The sequence below is a fragment of the Oncorhynchus nerka genome, linkage group LG2, assembly GCF_034236695.1.
Source record: "Oncorhynchus nerka isolate Pitt River linkage group LG2, Oner_Uvic_2.0, whole genome shotgun sequence".
Lineage (NCBI taxonomy): Eukaryota > Metazoa > Chordata > Actinopteri > Salmoniformes > Salmonidae > Oncorhynchus > Oncorhynchus nerka.
This window is the reverse complement of record NC_088397.1, coordinates 82,523,317-82,548,208: the sequence shown is the minus strand read 5'-3', so window position 1 is coordinate 82,548,208 and position 24,892 is coordinate 82,523,317. Positions and strand designations below refer to the sequence as shown.

At 44.1% G+C, this 24,892-nt stretch overlaps 1 protein-coding gene across 1 annotated transcript in view; it reads right to left on the bottom strand.

Annotated features, from left to right (window-relative positions):
• LOC115143501 (pleckstrin homology domain-containing family G member 4B-like) overlaps nt 1-24,892 on the bottom strand; it is a 64,290-nt gene that overhangs the window by 1,418 nt on the left and 37,980 nt on the right. Inside the window, 11 exon segments of the mRNA XM_065003606.1 lie at nt 1,998-2,154; nt 2,157-2,272; nt 2,544-2,660; nt 6,614-6,791; nt 7,611-7,781; nt 11,113-11,337; nt 11,647-11,736; nt 12,804-13,053; nt 14,309-15,324; nt 15,777-15,974; nt 22,771-22,893. Of these exon segments, the coding sequence (XP_064859678.1) occupies nt 1,998-2,154; nt 2,157-2,272; nt 2,544-2,660; nt 6,614-6,791; nt 7,611-7,781; nt 11,113-11,337; nt 11,647-11,736; nt 12,804-13,053; nt 14,309-15,324; nt 15,777-15,974; nt 22,771-22,893 (2,641 nt within the window).

The following is a 24,892-nucleotide window of genomic DNA, read 5'->3' as shown; positions in this document are numbered from 1 at the left end:
ATGTGAAGACTGTTGTATTATCAAATACAATTCTCTGTGTAATTATTATTACGTGAGTAAACTAATCATGTAAACTTCAAGAAACTAGGACGTCTGGGCACCACTGAAAAATGTTTATATAGTCTCTATTTCCTGAATCGACTCTTCAGATATTTTTATATCTTATCAATTAGTCTTCTATTAATGTACCATTATTACCTCATCAGTTCTCATTACTGAAGAACGCAAACCCTTGGATATCTGCACGAACCCTAGCCTAAATGATGAATCAGCGATATACAAATTTGGTTAATTATTAATTTACTAACTAACTAAATGACCACAGAAATACATAAACAAACATAGTTATTGGTTACTAACTCAATGCATTGATAAGTCCGTAGTGGGCTAAACCAGATGACAACTTGGTAGACAATGGAGAGGGATCGAGACAGCGAAAGAGTGGGAGAGACAAAATTGATTCACTACACACAGTTGATAATTATATGAATTTAAATACTAATCCTTTGCACATGAATGGCCTCTCTCTCGACCATAATTGCAATGTATTTATTTACACCCGTATGTCGTTGTTGTCTTCTCTGTTGGAATCGCCGGTCCGTCTGCTGGAGATTCAGTTCATCAGAGTCTCTAGTTAACTTCCCCAGAAGTCACCATGTATTTCGTGGTTGTAGCTTTCTCCGCGGCTCTGGATAGTGTCTGTTGTAATGGATATGTCAGGCGGACAGTTGATCGTTGCATAGAATAGATGCTTCCGCGGTTGTCGGTATTCTCATACTAGATTTACGTCATATCCAGCTGCAGACTAGTAATACTATGTCTAGGATTTACTCTTATTCTGTAGTGATTGATAGTCTCAGAGTTGAACCATTTCCAGCTGTGTAGCTGTCTGGTCTCCTGGGCCTATAGAGTTATAGCTCTTAACCATTTCAACATGTAGTGTCAGCTCCATATTTTCTGGTCTAATATAAATTTCATCAGGAGCGGGTTATATACAATTCTGAGGAAAGGGCGGTCCGTGACGCCGACATAATGTCTATGCTCAGGTGGGCGTGGCCCCTGATTTGGTTAACTTTATATGAAAACCCATAATTTCTCATTTAGAAGGTTAACATCACATTACATCTTTCACAAATAATTTCATGTTTAATCACATAAGTTTCACAATATTTAGATGTAAACCCCATAATTAAGAAGTGTACACAACCAAAGACACAGTAATGAGTGTTTCCCGTCCTTCATAAGATCACCAAATAAAACACACTCGTCATGACTGTCCTTTAATTGTCCACGGACCACTCCCACATTCTCAAACATAGAAATATTGTTTAATTATTCAAACGTTTGATGTCCAAGGGACTCTCTGTGTTCCACAGTTTACATTCCAATCTCGAACACTACAGAGCATAGGGGCAGCATATTTTATGACTGACCATAAAACAGCTGACTTCCCGCTCTCCCCCTCTACGAGAGAGAGCACGGCTGTAGAGCGGACCCACTGTAACCTGATCCTTCAGATTGTCACAGGAGAGTTATGACACTGCTTTTGCTTCATTCCCCTGAGTCGATATTAGACTTATCATTCTACAAACATTAGCTGCTATGCACAAGTTTAGCACTAGGATTAAAAACTGTAGTTTAGTTTCATGTGAAGTCAAACAGCAGTTACCCAGGCATCTACAGCCATCTTCCACCTCTGTTTTAAGAGAAATATTGTGCTGTTGACATCAGATGCCTCAGCTTGATGCGAGGAAGAGAGTCTGACATATGAGACTTAAAGTGATAGTTCACCCAAATGACAAAATTCCATTTGTTTCCTTACTCTTTAAACAGGATTTAGACAAGGAAAGACAACCATTCATGCTTTGGTTTTCTTTACCCGGTTGGTGTCACAAAATGATAAGCATTTCCATCAAAAGACCAATACAAGTCAATATCCCTCAAAGTAGCATGCTTTACATTTCAAACATGCTACCTTCCTTATTAAAGCCACTCACTCAGTAGATTCTGACTCCCGCTCTCCTGGTCCATGTCATCCTCATCCAGGACCCCAGGGCTCTCCGAATACCCCCCTTGACCCCCAGCAACCCCCCTCAGCTTCGGGCCGCACAGGTACACCCCCGTAGGGGAGGACAGGGACCCTCTCCCGAGGAGGAAGAGGAGTGGCTGCCGGAGGTTGACAAACAGCTCCCAGAGTCAAAGGAGTTTGGCCGCCTCACCGGAAACCCGCCCTGCAAGCCAGACGTCCCCGAGGAGGCCAACGCCTTGGATTCTGGGAGGGCCAGATGAGATCAAATTGTATGAGATGGGACTGGACGTGATTGAGACAACAAGAGAATTGCCAAAGTAGGAACAACTAGGATTGGGCAAAAACATCTATGATGGTGTGAATTTCTTAATCTGAATATCCATTCCATTCAGAATTTAATTACAATATTAGATGAGTTTGATGAATGAATACGTAATAATAATGGGATGAATTGAATACCAATGGAATTAAACTTGTCCTAATGTAATCTCTATAGTATGCTATGGATTTGTACCTCTTCCCATCAGAGCACAGTTGACTGCCCTGTCATTGATGGCCGCGTCGCTAGGCTGGATATCCATGAAGGGCTTGTTCCCGATACCCATGAACACCCTCTCCTGCATATGGATCTCTGGAATAAAGCAACCACAATAATAACATTGACCTAGATAAACTGTCACAGGTCAACCATTCTTGGAGCGAGGCACAATATGATACCATAGACAGAAATAAGTAGACTGCAGGGCTCGCCAACCCTGATCCTGGAAAGCTACAATCCTGTAGGTTTTATTCCAACCCTAATCTAGCGCTCCTGATTATAATATTATTATTATTAATATTTACCCATACACCACCTCCCCCCAACTTTTATTTTATTTTATTTTATGTACATTCTACACACATTTTAAATGGCGCTTTTTTTTGACAGTAGATACAGAGTAAGAATAAAGTAATTTGATACTTTGATATACATTACATCTAGATAGATAGTACTGATACATTATACATAGTGTTTTCAGTCATAACTATTACAGAACATGAGATTTTAAACCCACCCCTCAGCAACTCTCAGTCTATCACACCTATATATGTAAACCCACCCCTCAGCAACTCTCAGTCTATCACACCTATATATGTAAACCCACCCCTCAGCAACTCTCAGTCTATCACACCTATCTCTGTAAACCCACCCCTCAGCAACTCTCAGTCTATCACACCTATCTCTGTAAACCCACCCCTCAGCTACTCTCAGTCCATCCCACCTATCTCTGTAAACCCACCCCTCAGCTACTCTCAGTCTATCACACCTATATATGTAAACCCACCCCTCAGCAACTCTCAGTCTATCACACCTATATATGTAAACCCACCCCTCAGCTACTCTCAGTCTATCACACCTATATATGTAAACCCACCCCTCAGCTACTCTCAGTCTATCACACCTATATATGTAAACCCACCCCTCAGCAACTCTCAGTCTATCACACCTATATATGTAAACCCACCCCTCAGCTACTCTCAGTCTATCACACCTATATATGTAAACCCACCCCTCAGCAACTCTCAGTCTATCACACCTATATATGTAAACCCACCCCTCAGCTACTCTCAGTCCATCCCACCTATCTCTGTAAACCCACCCCTCAGCAACTCTCAGTCTATCACACCTATCTCTGTAAACCCACCCCTCAGCTACTCTCAGTCCATCCCACCTATCTCTGTAAACCCACCCCTCAGCAACTCTCAGTCTATCACACCTATATATGTAAACCCACCCCTCAGCTACTCTCAGTCCATCCCACCTATCTCTGTAAACCCACCCCTCAGCAACTCTCAGTCCATCCCACCTTTCTCTGTAAACCCACCCCTCAGCAACTCTCAGTCCATCCCACCTATCTCCGTAAACCCACCCCTTAGCTACTCTCAGTCCATCCCACCTATCTCCGTAAACCCACCCCTTAGCTACTCTCAGTCCATCCCACCTATCTCCGTAAACCCACCCCTCAGCTACTCTCAGTCCATCCCACCTATCTCTGTAAACCCACCCCTCAGCTACTCTCAGTCCATCCCACCTATCTCTGTAAACCCACCCCTCAGCAACTCTCAGTCTATCACACCTATATATGTAAACCCACCCCTCAGCAACTCTCAGTCTATCACACCTATATATGTAAACCCACCCCTCAGCAATTCTCAGTCTATCACACCTATCTCTGTAAACCCACCCCTCAGCAACTCTCAGTCTATCACACCTATCTCTGTAAACCCACCCCTCAGCTACTCTCAGTCCATCCCACCTATCTCTGTAAACCCACCCCTCAGCAACTCTCAGTCTATCACACCTATATATGTAAACCCACCCCTCAGCTACTCTCAGTCCATCCCACCTATCTCTGTAAACCCACCCCTCAGCAACTCTCAGTCTATCACACCTATCTCTGTAAACCCACCCCTCAGCTACTCTCAGTCCATCCCACCTATCTCTGTAAACCCACCCCTCAGCAACTCTCAGTCTATCACACCTATATATGTAAACCCACCCCTCAGCTACTCTCAGTCCATCCCACCTATCTCTGTAAACCCACCCCTCAGCAACTCTCAGTCCATCCCACCTTTCTCTGTAAACCCACCCCTCAGCAACTCTCAGTCCATCCCACCTATCTCCGTAAACCCACCCCTTAGCTACTCTCAGTCCATCCCACCTATCTCCGTAAACCCACCCCTTAGCTACTCTCAGTCCATCCCACCTATCTCCGTAAACCCACCCCTCAGCTACTCTCAGTCCATCCCACCTATCTCTGTAAACCCACCCCTCAGCAACTCTCAGTCCATCCCACCTATCTCTGTAAACCCACCCCTCAGCTACTCTCAGTCCATCCCACCTATCTCTGTAAACCCACCCCTCAGCTACTCTCAGTCCATCCCACCTATCTCTGTAAACCCACCCCTCAGCTACTCTCAGTCCATCCCACCTATCTCTGTAAACCCACCCCTCAGCTACTCTCAGTCCATCCCACCTTTCTCTGTAAACCCACCCCTCAGCAACTCTCAGTCCATCCCACCTTTCTCTGTAAACCCAACCCTCAGCTACTCTTAGTCCATCCCACCTTTCTCTGTAAACCCAACCCTCAGCTACTCTTAGTCCATCCCACCTATCTCCGTAAACCGCCCTCTTATGATTTCCATGTGACATATCTTTTTTAACTGTGCTGTGATTCTTCACATAAATTCTGAACCTGTCTAACTGCATAGTATCTACAGATTGTAAGTTAAAGATACATATTTCTACTAAAAGTAAACGTATTGTTATATTGTTGATTGATTGACTATGGTTTTTCAAATCTCCCAACAATGCTAAATGTAGGGTTCATTTTAGATAAATGTTGTGATTTTTCAGCCATTCTTGAACCTGTGACCAGAAACAAGCTACAAATGGGCAATACCAAAATAAGTGATCAAATGATTATGTCTCTTCGTAGCAAAATGTGCAGAGCTGAGACGCCCCATATTCATAACATTCTGTTTGTGGCAAGAATTGTTTTTTCAAGAGTTGTTTTTCGTATCAATTCATAAACCATGTGCCACAGAATCAGCACATCAAAAATCTCTTCCTAACTATTTTGCAACCTGTATGGTGCCGATTTCGACATTTTGGTCATCAAGTAAAACTGGTCTAAGTTTGTATTTACATCAAATAAAACTATGCCAATTTTGGTCTTTAATAATGGGCAAACAAAAAAGTTCACTACACTCACTACACTTTCTGATTCTAATCATTAGCTGGTTAATAAATTGAATCTGGTTAGTTACAACTGAGGTTTGGATTGAAAAACTACAGGAGGGTAGCTCTCCAGGAACAGGGTTGGAGAGCCCTGAAGTAGAGAGAGTTCATTATAGCCTTACCTATGTCCCAAAGGGGACGAAAATAAGGATTTAGTAAGCAAGTAATTGACCTACTAGGGGAGGAACACAATAAGAAAACTCAAACATAGAACCAACAAATCTATGGGTGTGTGCTAGTCTCAATCCCACCAGTGTGTCTTGGACATTATATCAGCGCTTAATATAGATCTTTGCTGCAAGAGCTTCCCGTCAAGACCCTCCCTTCTTCCACTTAGTCCTACAATCTGATTGGTTGCTTGCCAAGTATTGGCAAGTGATGGGAGCTGTATACCAGATACCAGTAGCCTGAAATTGCTTATTTTCATTGTCTGTTCCACATGATTACAGTTGAAAGCGTTGGTTTAAAAGTCATTGCTTTAATCCATCAACTCTTTTCAGATCAGTGGTAGTGTGGGAAAATATAGTAGGTTGACCTCTGTGGCTGTATCTGAAAACTTTCCAAGCTGGCAAATCCTTTCTTCTTCAGTCCTTGTGTTTTCCATTCCTCTCAAAGTGCATTGGAGGGGATGATTCATAGTCTTTCCATGGGACCGTCACCTCTAATGCCCTTTGAGAGGAATTGAGGAAATAAGAACAGAGCAAGCAAGGATTTGACTGCTAGTAATGTTTTCATATACAGACCAGATCGTTTTAGGACACAAGAGATCTGATTGGCTGGTTAGTCTCAGGGGTAACTCTGACCTCTGTTGTGTTCAGCCTGCTCCCAGAGGATGCGCTCAAGGTCTTTGGTCCAGGCATCCTTCACCTCTCTGTTCCCGGCCTGCAGGGTGTAAGTGTCCTGGGACTTCCTCCTTCGGAACCAGATCTCAAAGCACAGCCCGCTGTCCCCTGAATTCTGGGTCATCCCAATGTCAGAGGTCTGTCAGAACAGAAAACATGGTCTTTAAACAAACTACAGCTTGTAAAAGGTTTTGAAGTGTTCATAAACCCTTTATAAGGCATATAAAGGACTATACGTGGATATAACAGTGTATGTTTATTTTGAAAGTAATCAACCTAGACAGACAGGTTTCCTTCTCCATTTACAAACAGGGTATGTGTTAACGTACAGTGAATCATATACAGTTTTCCACGCAATAGAGGAAGTGGGCCTGGAAGTGAAACTTTTGGAGGGTAGCTACAGTAGCACATACTTTTCATCTGACGCAAGGCCTCCACATGACCCTTTTATGACGTAAGCATGTATTTCAATGATTTCCAAGGAAGGTAGTGTCACGCTGAATAAATTATTTGTGAGACAGCCGCAGGAATGCATAATAATTTTTTATTATTTTACCCCAAGTTACGGCGTGCCGTGTAAAGGCACAGGGATGACGACCAAACAAACACTATACAAAAACACAGGGTTGAAACCCAAACAAAAGAGCAAGGAGTACCTCGAATAAATAACACAAGCACACAATGATTAACACACGGGACGAGACCCGTAATTGTCTGTGCAATTCACAATGACACGAAACGCCCAAAACACACAGCACAGGTGCCCACACAACCAACGGACATTGTAACATTAATTGACCGCCCAATGGAAACCAAAGGGCACAAATATACAAATACAAATCAGTGGGAATAGGGGACAGGTGTGGGCAATGAAAGTTCCGGAGGGATCCGTGACAGGTAGCTTTGGCTCAAGTTTCACATTGAGGTATATTGTGCTGTGTTTTGTATACCAGCATACCTTGAATGACTGTTTATAAACATAAGTGTCGTTGCCCACGTCGGTCCTCTTAGTCTTGCTGAAGAGGACAAGGTCCTGGAAGAGGAAGATGTGGCGGAAACACTTTTTCTTTCTGAAGGACACCAGGAACTCGTCCTGACAAATCAGCTGCCCCTGCTCCTTCAAGTTGACCTACAGGAGAAGAGAAATTACATTGAGGGCAGGCTGTATTCTGTCAGGGTGCATCTGTGGTAAGATGAACCCTTTTTAGTACATTGACATTTGACCTTATACTGTATTCATCCCCTGATAGGAACAAACTAAGAAGTGTTATAGGTTCAGAACGACCTCACGAATGTGGTAGATCAATGTTATTTGGGTTAGGTAGGTAAATCATTTGGCCAAAGTGGGTCACCCGAAAATACGTTTCAAAACCCCTGCACTGTACTGTATGACCGGAAGAGTCAAACTTTTATCTTTATCTTACAAACTTGACAACGGAGGTTAACATAAAAAGGGAGAAAATATTAATATCCGAACAAACTCACAATTGTGGTTTACAGTATGGGTCACAGATGGGGATTTGGGTCTAGCCAATTTTTCCAATGTAGGGACAGTGGGAAGGAAATCAAATCAAACTTCATTTGTCACGTGTCGAATACAACAGGTGTAGACCTTGAAATGCTTACTTACAAGCCCTTAATTAACCAACAAAGCAGTTCAAGAAAGAGTTAAGAAAATATTTACCAAATAAAGTAAAGTAAAAAATAATAAAAAGTAACACAATAAAACAACAATAACGAGGCTATATACAGGGGGTACTGGTACTGAGTCAACGTGCGGGGGGGTACAGGTTAGTCGAGGTAATTTGTACATGTAGGTAGGGATAAAGTATGCATAGATAATAAACAGCGAGGAGCAGCAGTGTAAAAAGAAATGGGGGGGTGGGTCAATCAATGTAAATAATCCGGGTGGCCATTTGATTCAATGTTCTGCAGTCTTATGGCTTGGGGGTAGAAGCTGTTAATGAGCCTTTTGGTCCTAGACTTGGCGCTCCGTTACCGCTTGCCGTGCGGTAGCAGAGAGAACAGTATAAGACTTGGGTGACTGGAGTCGTTGACAATGTTTTGGGCTTTCCTCTAACACCACCTAGTATATTACTGTAGGTCCTGGATGGCAGGAAGCTTGGCCCCAGTGATGCAACCGGTCAGGATGCTCTCCATGGTGCAGCTGTAAAACTTATTGAGGATCTGGGGACCCATGCCAAATCTTTTCACGCTCCTGGGTGGGAAAAGGTGTTGTCGTGCCCTCTTCTCGACTGTCTTGGTGTCTTTGGAACATGATAGTTCATTGGTGATGTGGACACCAAGGAACTTTAAATTCTCGACCCGCTCCACTACAGCCCCGTCGATGTTAATGGGGACTTTTTCTGTAGTCCACAATGAGCTCCTTTGTCTTGCTCACATTCAGGGAGAGATTGTTGTCCTGGCACCACACTGCGAGGTCTCTGACCTCCTCCCTATAGGCTGTCTCATTGTTGTTGGTAATCAGGCCTACCACTTGTGTGTCGTCAGTATACTTAATGATGGTGTTGGAGTCGTGTTTGGCCACACAGTTGTGGGTGAACAGGGAGTACAGGAGGGGACGAAGCACGCACCCCTGTGGGGCCCCAGTGTTGAGGATCAGTGTGGCAGACATGTTGTTGCCTACTCTCACCACCTGGGGACGGCCCGTTAGGAAGTCCGGGATCCAGTTGCGGAGGGAGATGTTTATTCCCAGGGTCCTTAGCTTAGTGATGAGATTTGACATTTGAAAATGTCCGTGACGACACTTGCCGGTTGGTGCGCGTATGCTTTGAGTACACGCCCTGGTAATCCGTCTGGCCCCACGGCTTTGTGAATGTTGACCTGTTTATGTTGACCTGCTCACATCGACTACTGAGAGCGTTATCACACAGTCGTCCGGAACAGTTGGTGCTCAAGCATGTTTCATTGTTGCTTGCCTCTAAGTGAGCATGATAGCATTTAGCTCGACTGGTAGGCTCACGACACTGGGCAGCTCGCGGTTGGGTTTTCATTTGTAATCCGTAACAGTTTTCAAGCCCTGCCACATCTGACAAGCGCCAGAGCCGTTATAGTAGGATTCAATCTTAATTCTGTATTGACGCTTTGCCTGTTCGATGGTTCATCAGAGGTGGTAGCGGAATTTCTTATAAGCGTCTGGATTAGTGTCTCGCTCCTTGAAAGCGGCAGCCCTAGCCTTTAGCTCGATTCGGATGTTGCCTGTAATCCATGGGTTCTTGTTGGGATATGTACGTTTGGTGACTATGGGGACGACGTCGTCGATGCACTTATTGATGAAGCTGATGGTTGAGGTGGTATACTCCTCAATGCCATTGGATAAATCACGGAACATATTTCAGTCTGTGCTAGCAAAACAGTCCTGTAGCATAGCATCCGCGTCATCTGACCACTTCCGTATTGAAAGAGTCACAGGTACTTTCTATTTTAGTTTTTTTCTTGTAAGCAGGAATCAGGGGGATAGAGTTATGGTCAGATCTTCCTAATGGAGAGCTTTGTATGCATCTATGTGTGGAGTAAAGGTGGTCTAGAGTTTTTCTCCTCTGGTTGCACGTGGTAGAAATGAGGTCAAACGGACTTAAGTTTCCCTGCATGAAAGTCCCCAGGCACTAGAAGCACCACCTCTGCATTAGCATGTTATTGTTTGCTTATGGCCTTGTACCTTTCATTGCGTGTGATCTTAGTGCCAGCATCGGTTTATGGTGGTAAATAGATGGCTATGAAAAATATAGATGAAAATTCTCTTGGTAAACACTGTGGTCTAAAGCTTATCATCAGCTACTCCACCTCAGGCGAGCAAAACCTTGAGATTTCCTTAATATTAGATTTTGCACACCAGCTGCTATTGATCAGTTAAACACAGACCACCACCCCTCGTCTTACCGGAGGCAGCTGTTCTGTCACGGAAAACCCAGCCATCTGTATATTATCCATGTCGTCGTTCAGATACGACTCTGTGAAAAATAAGAATGTCCCATTGGTAGGATAGGTCTTGAACGGAGCTCATCCAGTTTATTCTCCAATGATTGCACATTGGCCAGTATGGTAGAGGCGGGTTACCCACTCGCTGACTAATTCTCACAAGGCACCTAGTATGCGTCCCCTGTATTGGCATCTATTCTTCATGCGAATGACAGGGATTTTGGCCTGGTCCGGTAAATCCTTCGTGTCCGACTAGTTAAACAAAAAATCTTTGTCCAGTTTGAGGTGAGTAATTGCTGTTCTGATATCCAGAAGCTCTTTTTGATCATATGAGACGGTGGCAGAAACATTATGTACAAAATAAGTTACAACAGATGTGAAAAAACACTCAAAATAGCACAATTGGTTCGGGGCCCGTAAAACGGCAGCCATCTCCTCCGCCGCCATTATTTAGATTGCTACTCTTCAGTCCTCCTTTTATACCTCTCCCTCCAACCCCTTCTTTCCCATTCCTCACTCACATCACAGTCCTGGATGTCGTCCATGGCCAGCAGGTTGTTGCCATGCCTTAGCTGGAACTGGATGACCTCCAGGGCGTGCTGGACCTCGGCCTCCTCACGGCTCCTGTGGGGCCCGCACTCCCTCACCATGTCCTGCAGCAGTAGGCTGTACTTGCTGATCCGCTGCACCGGCTTCAGCAGGTAAGAAGACAGGTCCATCTTGTCCCCCAGCTGCAGCTGTTTTTGCTGGAGTGTTAGGAAAACAGAGTTCGGGACAATTCCATATCAATTCATTCAAATCAGAATTAAACATTTGAAATTCCAATTGCATTTTTTTTCTAAAATTGGAATTTGATTGTATAACATGCATGTCCTAACAGGGTTGTGGTCAATTCTATTTAAACTCAGTCAACTTTTAATAAAGGGTATTTAATTTTTTTTTAGCAAACAGCATTGTTCCGGGGGACTTGCACTACAAATACTTCACATAAGGATGAGTATAGCATTATATACTGTAATATCAGTGTACTCTGACAGTTTACTTGACGTCCTCACCTTGAAAAAGTAATGGCCGTGGTTGATGAGTAAGCTGTCTGACTGGGGTTTGTTTTTGCTGAAGAGGGCGTACAGACCAAAGCTCTCTCTCTGGATAGTGGTAGAAGCACAGAATTCAATAGAAAATACAAATAAATAAAATATAAAGTATTATTATTGTATTCTGTTTTACACAGCTGTAGAACCTACGTGCCTGTTGATTTCTCAAGATTATAATTGACCTGACTTGTGGCATGCAGTCCACATCACTTGTTGTTGGTGAGTGCCAACAGATGAAAAGATAAGTTATAATAAAAAGACTGAACTGTCTCTCACCCCAAAAAGTAAAGCAATGTTATTGTAAAACACTGGTTGATTGTTTGTTTCAGAGCAGTTGGATTCAAATATACTGCTATATCAGTGTTACTAAATACTGTTATATCAGTGTTACTAAATAATGTTATATCAGTGTTATTAAATACTGTTATACCAATGTTACTAAATACTGTTATATCAGTGTTACTAAATACTGTTTTACCAGTGTTAATAAATACTGTTATACCAGTGTTAATAAATACTGTTATATCAGTGTTACTAAATACTGTTATATCAGTGATACTAAATGCTGTTATATAAGTGATACTAAATACTGTTATACCAGTGTTACTAAATACTGTTATACCAGTGTTACTAAATACTGTTATATCAGTGTTACTAAATACTGTTATACCAATGTTACTAAATACTGTTATATCAGTGTTACTAAATACTGTTATACCAGTGTTAATAAATACTGTTATACCAGTGTTACTAAATACTGTTATACCAGTGTTACTAAATACTGTTATATCAGTGTTACTAAATACTGTTATACCAGTGTTAATAAATACTGTTATACCAGTGTTACTAAATACTGTTATACCAGTGTTACTAACTGTCTATTTGAACTTCTCTGTGAAGTGATGAGGACACTACCCTGGAAAGGGTGCCGTCCTTCACTTAAAACGCATCATCACAGTTTTTGCTCTGTAGTAAAAATGCTTTTGAAAACTTGACTGCTGACATGCAACATTTTTAGGATTGTATTAACAGTGGATTTATGAACAAAAGATTGAAATATCCCTTTCAAGTTAGGTTTAGTTATCACACGGTTAAGGTTTGTAACCATGGGAACCCACATGTCGTAGGAAGCAGCGTCCGACTCTGAAGGGTTCTCGGAGGCAGCCCTCCAGCTCTTTCAGAAAGTGATGGCGGTGGAAGTCATGGAGCTTCTCCAGGTTGCCGAAAATGCTCCCCCCCTGGCCCCTTAGGTCCTGAGGCACATCAGGCCTCTCCAGCTCAGGGAAGTAGTGCTCTCGTACGTAGCCTAGAGATCGTACATACTCCCTCTCAGTCAACAACAGCTCCTCCATGATCCTCTGCAACTTCCTGTCCACACAGGAAACAGGAAATTGGGAATTTTAAGGAGGAGGAATTTGGACAACGTGTTCTCTAATTTACCCCTTACCCTCACCCGTGCGCAGTTTTAAGAAAAATACCTAAACAAATAAGAAATACAAGTAACAAATAATTAAAGAGTAGCAGTAAAATAACAGGCTATATACAGGGGGTACCGGTCCAGAGTCAATGTGCGGGGGCACCGGTTAGTCGAGGTAATTGAGGTAATACGTAGGTAGAGTTATTAAAGTGCCTATGCATAGATAATAACAGGGAGTAGGAGCAGTGTAAAGGGAGGGGGCAATGCAAATAGTCTGGGTAGCCATTTGATGAGATGTTCAGGAGTCTTATGGCTTGGGGGTAGAAACTGTTTAGAAGCCTCTCGGACCTAGACTTGGCACTACGGTACCGCTTGCTGTGCAGTATGTAGTTATTGTAAAGATTATAGGCAACTAATCGTAATCTGAAATCTAACAAAGACCCAAAGAGAAACCATCTCGATGATGCATTTCTTCTAACACTGCATGCTGTAAATGTCCTTTGTCACTCATTTGTTTATTTAAGACGTATTTCCCATAAACCCATTCCCATAACAATTACAGATTGATAATAGCGTGACTAATGGCATAGCTGCTGCAAAGAGGTCAATGGAACTCGACCAAAACAATGGAAATGCCATGGAAACACGTGGGGGAATGATGCAGTGAGGGAAAGATCCCGAATCTCCTCATTGTCCCTCAGCAAATTTAGCCTACATTTAGGCTATTGTTAAAATGTGTATGTCACACTATGTTGAGGTAAAAATCGGAGTGTAATGCTTGTGTGGATGTCAAACCGAATACATGTTCATGTCCACGTTACCAATCAACTGCATTACAGTTAAAAATGACTTTGACTAACACCTCTGATTTCTCTATGCTAGCTATGCTACCAGATTATACGAACGGGAGTTAGCATTTAGCAGTCACTTCTTCTAAACCTGAAAAGGGACTGCTTCTAAATGTTATGCAGCAAAAATAGCCAAATACACCCAAATCAGACTTTAGTAACCACATTGTGGGCCTGTTACAATAAATCCGTCATGATGGATTTTAAGAGCGCAAGAGCAGATTTGTTGGACGTGCGCCAAGCCGGTATCCTTCTTCTATCCCTCACTGCGTTGCATTGACCTCTGTACCGCATCTATGCTAAGTATTTCTGGGAAAAAAAATTCTGATAGCTGTTGAGAAGGAGGTGCATCACTCACAGGACATTGCTGCCATTTTCTTCAGCTTGTGTGTCGGCTAATGACGAGGCTTCTTGTGTCTTGTCACCACTGTGGTCAGTCAAGGACACTGAAGACACCTGTATGGGGTCACCACCTTCCCTATCCCCATTTGACTTACAGCAGGAGTGGCCAGAGCAGAAACTTCCATTACGGGAGATATCATAAGGGTTTTGGGGTGACTGCAGTGCCACTACTAGGTGCCGGCTATGGGAGTGCCTTGCCGATAAGGGGGAGGAGCCACACTCTGAGGACAGGAGAGAGCTCATACAGGAACCCTCACTCAGTGATCGCCCCAAGGCACTGTGTTTCCATGGAAACGCCTCACACTTGCCAATCGGATCCCCCCTCTTGAGGTCCGCCTCGCTGTGGCGCCTCCCTGGGCCACCTCCTCCATCTTGAGGCACCACTGGCATCAGTTTCCCCTCTTTGCCTGGGGATTTAGGTGACTGGGACACTTCTTTGGCTCCTTTGCCCCCTTTCGAGTCCGCTTTGAAAGGGAGGTTAAAACATGTTATGTGAGCGCTGTCCCTAGTATTGCTTTCTCTGCTCTCCATCTGGTCCTGGGAGGCCCTCCCAGAGTTATCGGCCACCCCTGGAGGGGAAGTTGAGGCCGGAGCGAGGGAGCAAGTGGCCCCCTCCTCCTTCTCCTCTTCGCTCTCCTTTCCCGCTTCTAGCACCCTGCTCTTCACTTGAGCTCCGCCAGCTGTGGGCTGCTGCTGGTCTTTATCGGCTGCTCCTCCGCGCCGTTGCAATCTCTCCCCCAGCCGCTGGCTGACTTCTTGGCACTGGATCCAGGCTGCATTCCACAGCCTCATCCCCCCAGAGCCCCTCGCACTGTAGGCTTTGGCTTTCACAGTCTGGAAGTGTCGAGCAGAGAAGCAGTCACCCAATCTCTCCTTGTAGGTCTTAAGTGTACTTAGATTGGCTTTGGCAGGGTAACACCCTGTCTCTACCTGCTCAAGATATTGCCTGCATTCCTTGGCTAGGGAAGCAACCTACAGGAAACAATACAGAGAGCAGATTTGTTAGTGTCATAGTGTTATTTCAGAAGTGTTAGAAGTTAAGTATTTTTGTTGTGTATTACTTGGATGAGAAGTTGGGGTTCAGAAAAGATTGATGGGAGGGATTGATGACTGGCTAGGGGTTAAAGAGGGGGAATGTCCATAAATGCATTTATCCTTCCTTCCTTCGGTTCATACATGATATGATTTACAACATAGAAACATGGTGGTAGTGATGGTAAAAGTAATATCGTGGGAGAAATGACGCAGAGTTAGAATCAATTCCATTTTGATTCCTGTCAGTCCTCCATCAAAGTGTAATACATATTCTGTAGCTGACTGAAATTTAAGTGGACTTGATCCAGAATTAAGGCTGAAAGGAAGCAATAAAAGAGTAAAAAGAGAAAGAAGAGGTTTTGAAAGAACCAGGGTATTGCTCGACTAACCTGTTCACAGAAGCGATAGACATACACCATGTTGTCAAGCTCGGTATGCCTTTTCTCCGCTCGTAACAGAAAGTCGGCCATATAGGATTTGAAAGTGTTCATCACGGTCAGAAAAACCTCCATCTCAGTGTTAGAGTTGTTGGGACCCAGAATCTTCTCAACCTCCATCATCAGTGTCAAGGTCTGCTGTTTTTTCTCCTATGATGAATAACAAAGATTTAAATTCCTTCAACTCCTGCTTTTCCTCCCCATCTGCACATTACGTAAGATCTGATAAGCGCAATTCATTGTGATGAATAGGTTTTTCATGATTTATTCTGAGGAAATATGCTCCAACTGTGTTTTTCATGCAGCTGTGGTGTAAGAGGAAATAAATTATGAAATGGATATCTCAAAATAAACCGGTCAAAGAAACATACATCTATGAAAAATGAGATGGGATTTATTAACCTGGCTCATCTGGATGTATTGAATGTAGTTTTTCCTCTCTTCAGAGACAAATATTAACTTGAGATAAGGCCTACATACAGTTGAAGTTGGAAGTTAATATATACTTAGGTTGGAGTCATTAAAACTTTGTGCATAACACAAGTAATCTTTCCAACAATTGTTTATTCCACTTATAATTCACTGTATCACAATTCCAGTGGGTCAGATGTTTACATACACTAAGTTGACTGTGCCTTTAAACAGCTTGAAAAATTCCAGAAAATTCCAGACAATTATGCCATGCTTTAGAGGCTAATTGACATCATTTGAGTCAATTTGTCACGTCTTCCACCGTAGTCGTTCCTCTCCTTGTTCGGGCTGCGTTCAGCGGTCGGCGTCACCTGTCTTCTAGCCATCCATAATCCACTTTTCATTTTCCATTTGTTTTGTCTTGTTTTCCTACACATCTGGTTCTCATTTCCCTCATTAAGTGTTGTGTATTTAACCCTCTGTTCCCCCCATGTCTTTGTGTGGAATTGTTTGTTGTAAGTGCTTGTGCACATGATTACTAGTGCCCCCGCAATCCCAGCATAAGTCGCTCGTCGATTCAGGTGCGGCTGGGAATTTTATCAACAGAGCATTCGCCCATAGGTTAGGGATCCCTACTGTCCCAGTGGTTATGCCTTTCCCAGTTCACGCTCTGGACAGTCGACCATTAGGGTCCTGGGTACTTAGGGAAGCTACCATCCCCTGGGCATGGTGACACAGGGGGTCATGAGGAGAGAATCAGTCTCTTCCTCTTTGACTCTCCTGCGTTTCCCGTGGTACTAGGCTTTCCCTGGTTAGCTCGTGACCCTTCTGTTGCCATGACCCCACTATTTCATGGCAACAGAGGGCTCTCCCGGGGTGGTCGCGAGAGTGCTCAGGGAGGTGTTTAGGGGTTTCCGTTGGTGCTACTAAGGTGGAAAGTCCAAACCAGGTCTCCACCGTGCGCATTCCCCCCGAATATGCCGATTTGACTCTCGCCTACTCCAAAAAGAAGGTTACTCAATTATCACCCCATCGACGGGGGGATTGTGCAATAAATCTCCTGGTAGACGCTGAACTTCCCAGAAGTCACGTGTATCCCCTGTCAGAGGCGGAGACGGCGGGTAGGTAAACATATGTCTCCGATATGCTTCCGACGGTTCCGGCACGCGGAGGAGACATGGGACGCCGCTCATGTTCACCTTCAGCGCGCCGTGCTGCGCCAGAAAGCCAGCGCAGACTGTCACCGCAGTGAGGCCCCGGTGTTCGCACCAGGGGACCAGGTCTGGCTCTCGACCCTCCACCTGCCCCTCCACCTTCCCCTCCACCTGCCCTGCCGGAAGCTGGGTTTGTGGGGCCATTTAAAGTCCAGAGGAGACTGAACGAGGTGAGTTACAGGTTACAGCTTCCCCCCGATTACCGTATTAACCCCTCGTTCCATGTGTCTCTCCTCAGGCCGGTGGTGGCTGGCCCTTCTATGACACTTCTATGCTGCGGGAGTTCCAACATCTCCATCAGGATCGCCCTGCACCTCGCCCTCCGGGTCATCCTCGAGGTCTGGTGTCGACGCGCAAGGGGGGGGGGTTACTCTCACGACTTCCACCAAAGTCAGTTCCTCTCCTTGTTCGGGCTGCATTCGGCAGTCGGCCTCACCGGTCTTCTAGCCATCGTCAACCCTCGTTAAGTGTTGTGTATTTAACCCTCTGTTCCCCCCATGTCTTTGTGTGAAATGGTTTGTTGTAAGTGCTTGCGCACATGATTACTGGTGCGCGTCAGGTTTTCTACCCATATTGGTTATTTCTTTATGCCGTTGGGTTTTTATTAAACTGCTCCGGCTATTACCTAGTTCTGCTCTTCTGCGTCTGACTTCCCCGCCACCAGTTCCGCACCCCTTACACAATTGGAGGTTTACCTGTCGATGTATTTCAAGGCCTACCTTCAAACTCAGTGCCTCTTTGCTTGACATCATGGGAAAATTAAAAGAAATCAGCCAAGACCTCAGAAAACAAATTGTAGACCTCCACTGGTCTGGTTCATCCTTCAGAGCAGTTTCCAAACACCTGAAGGTACCATGTTCATCAGTACAAACAATAGTACGCAAGTATAAACACAATGGGACCACGCAGCCGTCATACTACTCAGGAAGGAGATGTGTTCTGTCTCCTAGAGTTTAATGTATTTCGGTGCGAAAAGTGCAAATCAATCCCAGAACAACAGCAAAGGACCTTGTGAAGATGCTGGAGGAAACAGGTACAAAGGTATCTACAGTGGGGAGAACAAGTATTTGATACACTGCCGATTTTGCAGGTTTTTACAAAGCATGTAGGGCTGTCATTTTTATCATAGGTAAACTTCAACTCTGAGAGACGGAATCTAAAACAAAAATCCAGAAAATCACATTGTATGATTTCTAAGTAATTAATGTGCATTTTATTGCATGACATAAGTATTTGATCACCTACCTACCAACCAGTAAGAATTCCGGCTCTCTCAGACCTGTTAGTTTTTCTTTAAGAAGCCCTCCTGTTCTCCACTCATTACCCGTATTAACTGCACCTGTTTGAACTCGTTACCTGTATAAAAGACACCTGTCCACACACTCAATCAAACAGTCTCCAACCTCTCCCCAATGGCCAAGACTAGAGAGCTGTGTAAGGACATCAGGGATACATTTGTAGACCTGCACAAGGCTGGGATGGGCTACAGGACAATAGGCAAGCAGCTTGGTGAGAAGGCAACAGCTGTTGGCGCAATTATTAGAAAATGGAAGAAGTTCAAGATGACGGACAATCACCCTCGGTCTGGGGCTCCATGCAAGATCTCACCTCGTGGGGCATCAATGATCATGAGGAAGGTGAGGGATCAGCCCAGAACTACACGGCAGGTCCTGGTCAATGACCTGAAGAGAGCTGGGACCACAGTCTCAAAGAAAACCATTAGTAACACACTACTCTGTCATGGATTAAAATCCTGCAGCGCACACAAGGTCCCCCTGCTCAAGCCAGCATATGTCCAGGCCCATCTGAAGTTTGCCAATGACCATCTGTATGATCCAGAGGAGGAATGGGAGAAGGTCGTGTGGTCTGATGAGACAAAAATAGAGCTATTTGGTCTAAACTCCACTCGCTGTGTTTGGAGGAAGAAGAAGGATGAGTACAACCCCAAGAACATCATCCCAACCGTGAAGCATGGAGGTGGAAAGATCATTCTTTGGGGATGCTTTTCTGCAAAGGGGACAGGACGACTGCACGTATTGAGGGGAGGATGTATGTATCGCGAGATCTTGGCCAACAACCTCCTTCCCTCAGTAAGAGCATTGAAGATGGGTCGTGGCTGGGTCTTCCAGCATGACAACGACCCGAAACACACAGCCAGGGCAGCTAAGGAGTGGCTCCTTATTAAGAAGCATCTCAAGGTCCTGGAGTGGCCTAGCCAGTCTCCAGACCTGAAACCAATAGAAAATCTTTGGAGGGAGCTGAAAGTCTGTATTGCCCAGCGACAGCCCCGAAACCTGAAGGATCTGGAGAAGGTCTGTATGGAGGAGTGGGCCAAAATCCCTGCTGCAGTGTGTGCAAACCTGGTCAAGAACTACAGGAAACGTATGATCTCTGTAATTGTAAACAAAGGTTTCTGTACCAAATATTAAGTTCTGCTTTTCTGATGTATCAAATACTTATGTCATGCAATAAAATGCAAATTAATTACTTTAAAAAACATACAATGTGATTTTCCTGATTTTTGTTTTAAATTCTGTCTCTCACAGTTGAAGTGTACCTATGATTTAAAAAAAAATACAGACCTCTACCTACTTAAGTAGGAAAACCTGCAAAATCGTCAGTGTATCAAATACTTGTTCTCCCCACTGTATATCCACATTAAAACGAGTCCTATATCGACATATCCTGAAAGGCCGCTCAGCAAGGAAGAAGCCACTGCTCTAAAACCGCCAAAAGAAATACAGACTACAGTTTGCAAATAGTCCGGGTAGCCATTTGATTACCTTAAGTTAAGGACAACAAAGTCAAGGTATTGGAGTGGACATCACAAAGCCTTGACCTCAATCCTATAGAAAATTTGTGGGCAGAACTGAAAAAGCGTGTGTGAGCAAGGAGGCCTATAAACCTGACTCAGTTACACCAGCTCTGTCAGGACGAATGGGCCAAAATTCGCCCAACTTATTGAGGGAAGCTTGTGAAAGGCTACCCGAAAAATTTGACCCAAGTAAAACAATTTAAAGGCAATGCTACAAAATATTAATTGAGTGTATGTAAACCTCTGACAAACTGGGAACATGATGAAATAATTCAATGCTGAAGTAAATCGTTTTCTTGTAACGACCATTGTTGGTGGAAGAAGGTGAGGACCAATGCGTAGCGTGGTAAGTGTCCATAATTATTTATAAAGAAATTGAACACTGAACAAAAACAACGAAGTGAACGAACGAAACCAAAACAGTTCTGTCTGGTGCAGAATACAAACACTCAACAGAAAATAATCACCCACAACTCAAGGGTGAAAACAGGCTGCCTAAGTATGGTTTTCAATCAGGGACAACGATTGACAGCTGCCTCTGATTGAGAACCATACCAGGCCAAACACCGAAATACCAAATCGTAGAAAAACGAACATAGACAACCCACCCAACTCACGCCCTGACCATACTAAAACAAAGACAACAAAAAAACTAAGGTCAGAACGTGACAGTACCACCCCCCCGGACCGGACTCCGGCCGCAAAACCTGAACCTATAGGGGGGGGGATTTGGGTGGGTGTCTGTCCGCGGTGGTGGCTCTGGCGCGGGACGTGGACCACACTCCAACATAGTCTTTCTCCGCCTCTTAACCCGCCTCCGTGACGCCTTTCGAGCGGCGACCCTCGCCGCCGACCTCGGACTGCAATAGGTCCCGAATGGACGGGAGATTCCGGCAGCGCCGGAGTGGCCGGCGATTCCGGCAGCTCCGGAGTGAAGGGCGATTCCGGCCGCACCGGAGTAACGGACGACTCTGGCAGCTCAGGACAGACGGGCGACTCCGGCAGCTCAGGACAGACGGGCGACTCCGGAAGCTCAGGACAGACGGGAGACTCTGTAGGGAGGAGACGGAGAGACAGCCTGGTGCGGGGTCTGCCACCGGAGGCCTGGTGCGTGGAGGAGGCACCGGATAGACCGGACCGAGGAGGCGCACTGGAGGTCTCGAGCACCGAGCCTGCACAACCCTACCTGGCTGGATACTCCCCGTACCCAGGCCAGTGCGGCGAGGTGGAATAAACCGCACTGGGCTGTGTTGGCGAACCGGGGACTCCATGCGTAGGACTGGTGCCATGTACCCCGGCCCGAGGAGACGCACTGGAGACCGGATGCGCTGAGCCGGCTTCATGGCACCTGGCTAGGTGCCCACTCTAGCCCAGCCGATACGAGGCGCTGCGATGTAACGCACACGGCTATGCCTGCGCACTTGGGACACCGTGCTCCTCACGGCATAACACGGTGCCTGCACGGTCCACCACTCTCCACGGTAAGCATGGGGAGTTGGCGCAGGTTTCCTACCTGACTTAGCCACACTCCCCATGTGCCTCTAAATTTTTGGGGCTGCCTCTCGGGCTTCCTTGATCGCCGTGCCAATTCCATTCGCCGGTATCCCTCCTCGCACTGTTCCAGAGAATCGCAGGCGGGCTCCTGCACTCTCCCTGGGTCGACCGACCACCTTTCTATCTCGTCCCATGTTGTCACCTCCTCCAGATAGCGCTGCTCATTACCACGCTGCTTGGTCCTTTGGTGGTGGGTGATTCTGTATCGGCCGTTGCTGGTGGAAGAAGGTGAGGACCAATGCGCAGCGTGGTAAGTGTCCATAATTTTTAATAAAGAAATTGAACACTGAACAAAAACAACAAAGTGAACGAACGAAACTGAAACAGTTCTGTCTGGTGCAGAATTCAAACACTCAACAGAAAATAATCACCCACAACTCAAGAGTGAAAACAGGCTGCCTAAGTATGGTTCTCAATCAGGGACAACGATTGACAGCTGACTCTAATTGAGAACCATACCAGGCCAAACACAGAAATACCAAATCATAGAAAAACGAACATAGACAACCCACCAACTCATGCCCTGACCATACTAAAACAAAGACATAACAAAAGAACTAAGGTCAGAACATGACATTTCTCTACTATTATTCTGACATTTCTCATTCTTAAAATAAAGTGGTGAAACTAACTGACCTAAGACAGGGCATTTTTACTAGGATTAAATGTAAAGAATTGTGAAAAACTGAGTTTAAATGTATTTGGCTAAGGTGTATGTAAACTTCCGACTAGTAAAACTGTTTCTATATAAACCAGACCTTTGTGAATAGCCTCCACTAAGGACAATAGGGAGTCTGCAGAGAAATGTGAATCACATCTATAGATCTCAACTAAGGAATCAGCCCTTAAAGGCCTTAAAGGCCCACTCTGTTAGTTTTACAAAAAATTTTGATCATTGACTTGAATTTACCTCATAAGCTTTATTAACAGTCTAACCCCAACCCAGCTGTACCTTGGCCTGAGTGAGGAAGGAGCCAAAGTGCTGAAGGGCTTTGCTCACACTCTCCAGGGTGTCCTCCGTTGAGTTGGAAACCTTTAGCTGTTGCTCTCCTTCTGTATTAAACCACATCTTGGCCTATGAAGTACACATTCAGATAGAAAAATATATATCATAAGGCATACTAGACCTACGTGAATAGAGTATTCGTTTTCTTTCAATCATTTTAGGTGCCCTTGATTTAACCTCTAAGGGATTGGTTTCCCTAAACTGGGAAGGTTGTTGCTAATGTGACTAGAATGACGTTGTAAGTAACAGCCAACTTTCCAGGACATAGACATGTCTTATATCGGCAGAAAGCATATTACAGAGAGCATGCTAATCTAACTGCCTTGTCCAATTTACAGTAGCTATTACATTGAAAAAATGCCATGCTATTGTTTGAGGAGAGTGCACAACCACAAAACGCTTTTATCACGGCAACTGGTTTGACACATTCACCTCTGAAGGTAAATAATATACTTATATTCAGTCATATTTGTTTTGTCATCCTGAGGGTCCCAGAGATAACAGGTAGCATAGTTGTGTTTGATAAAAATCCATTTTTATTTTCAAATGTAGGAACTGGGTTCTTCAGTTTGAACCCCTGCTGTCTTTGGCTCCACACCCACCCCATCCGACCATCTAGATGTGTGAAGGTTAGTGTCTTTTCTGTAGGGAAGCTAATTATCCAACATGTATGACATTCCTTAGAGTGTCTAAACTTACAAAAATGCTATGGTAATAAAAAATGTATGTTCTCTGTATTTATGTACTTGAAAATGTATGTTCTCTGTATTTATGTACTTGAAAATGTATAAATTGACCAATTCGGCTTAATTGGACAAACTCCTGGCAGACTTGATACAATATATATAGTGTATTAATGTAATGCTTCATTGAAACAATCTGAAACACTGCTGCTGTCTGGTGGCCATCCTCTAAATTATCTTGCATTTCAAAGATGATGGAATCTAATGTGTTATATTCTCCTACATTAATTTCACATTTCCACAAACTTCAAAGTGTTTCCTTTCAAATGGTATCAAGAATATCCTTGCTTCAGGTCGTGAGCTATAGGCAGTTAGATTTGGGTATGTCATTTTAGGCGAAAATTTAAAAAAAGGGTACGATCCTTAAAAGCAGGCAGGCGTAGTTTCCTATTCTAAGTGACAAATAAGAACGGCTGTTGTACACAATATACAGTGCCTTCAGTAAGTATTCATACCCCTTGACTTATTCCACATCTTGTTGTGTTACAACGTGAATTCAAAATGGATGAAAAAAATATATTATCTCACCAATCCACACACAATACCCCATAATGACAAAGTGAAAACATGTTTTTAGACATTTTTATAGATATATTGAAAATAAAATACAGAAATCTATCTATTGAAAATAAAATACAAAAATTGACATAAGTATTCACACCCCTGAGTCAATACTTTGTAGAAGCACCTGTGGCAGCGATTAACAGCTGGATTGTGCAACATTTGCCAATTATTCTTCAAGCTCTGTCAAATTGCATGTTTTGGAATATTTTAATTCTGTACAGGCTTCCTTCTTCTTACTCTATCAATTAGGTTACTATTGTGGAGTAACTACAATGTTGAGGGACCTTACAGATAATTGCATGTGTGGGGTTCAGAGATGAGGTAGTCATTCAAGAATCATGTTAAACACTATTATTGCACACAGAGTCCATGCAAATGATTATGTGACTGGTTAAGCTCCTCTTTTCAGTTCGCCGCAGCTAGCGACTGGAACTGACAGCTGTGGCTGCTTCGTGTGATGTATTGTTGTCTCTACCTTCTTGCCTTTGTGCTGTTGTCTGTGCCAATAATGTTCATACCATGTTTTGTTCTGCTACCATGTTGTGCTGCTGCCATGTTGTGTTGCTTGTTGTGTTGCTACCATGTTGTTGTTATGTGGTGTTGTTTCCATGCTTTTATTTGTATTTTATTTAAACCTTAATTTAACTAGGCAAGTCAGTTAAGAACAATCTCGTATTTACAATGATGGTCTATCAAAAGGCAAAAGGACTCCTTCGGGATGAGGGCTGGGATTTTTTTAAATACAATAAAAAATATATATA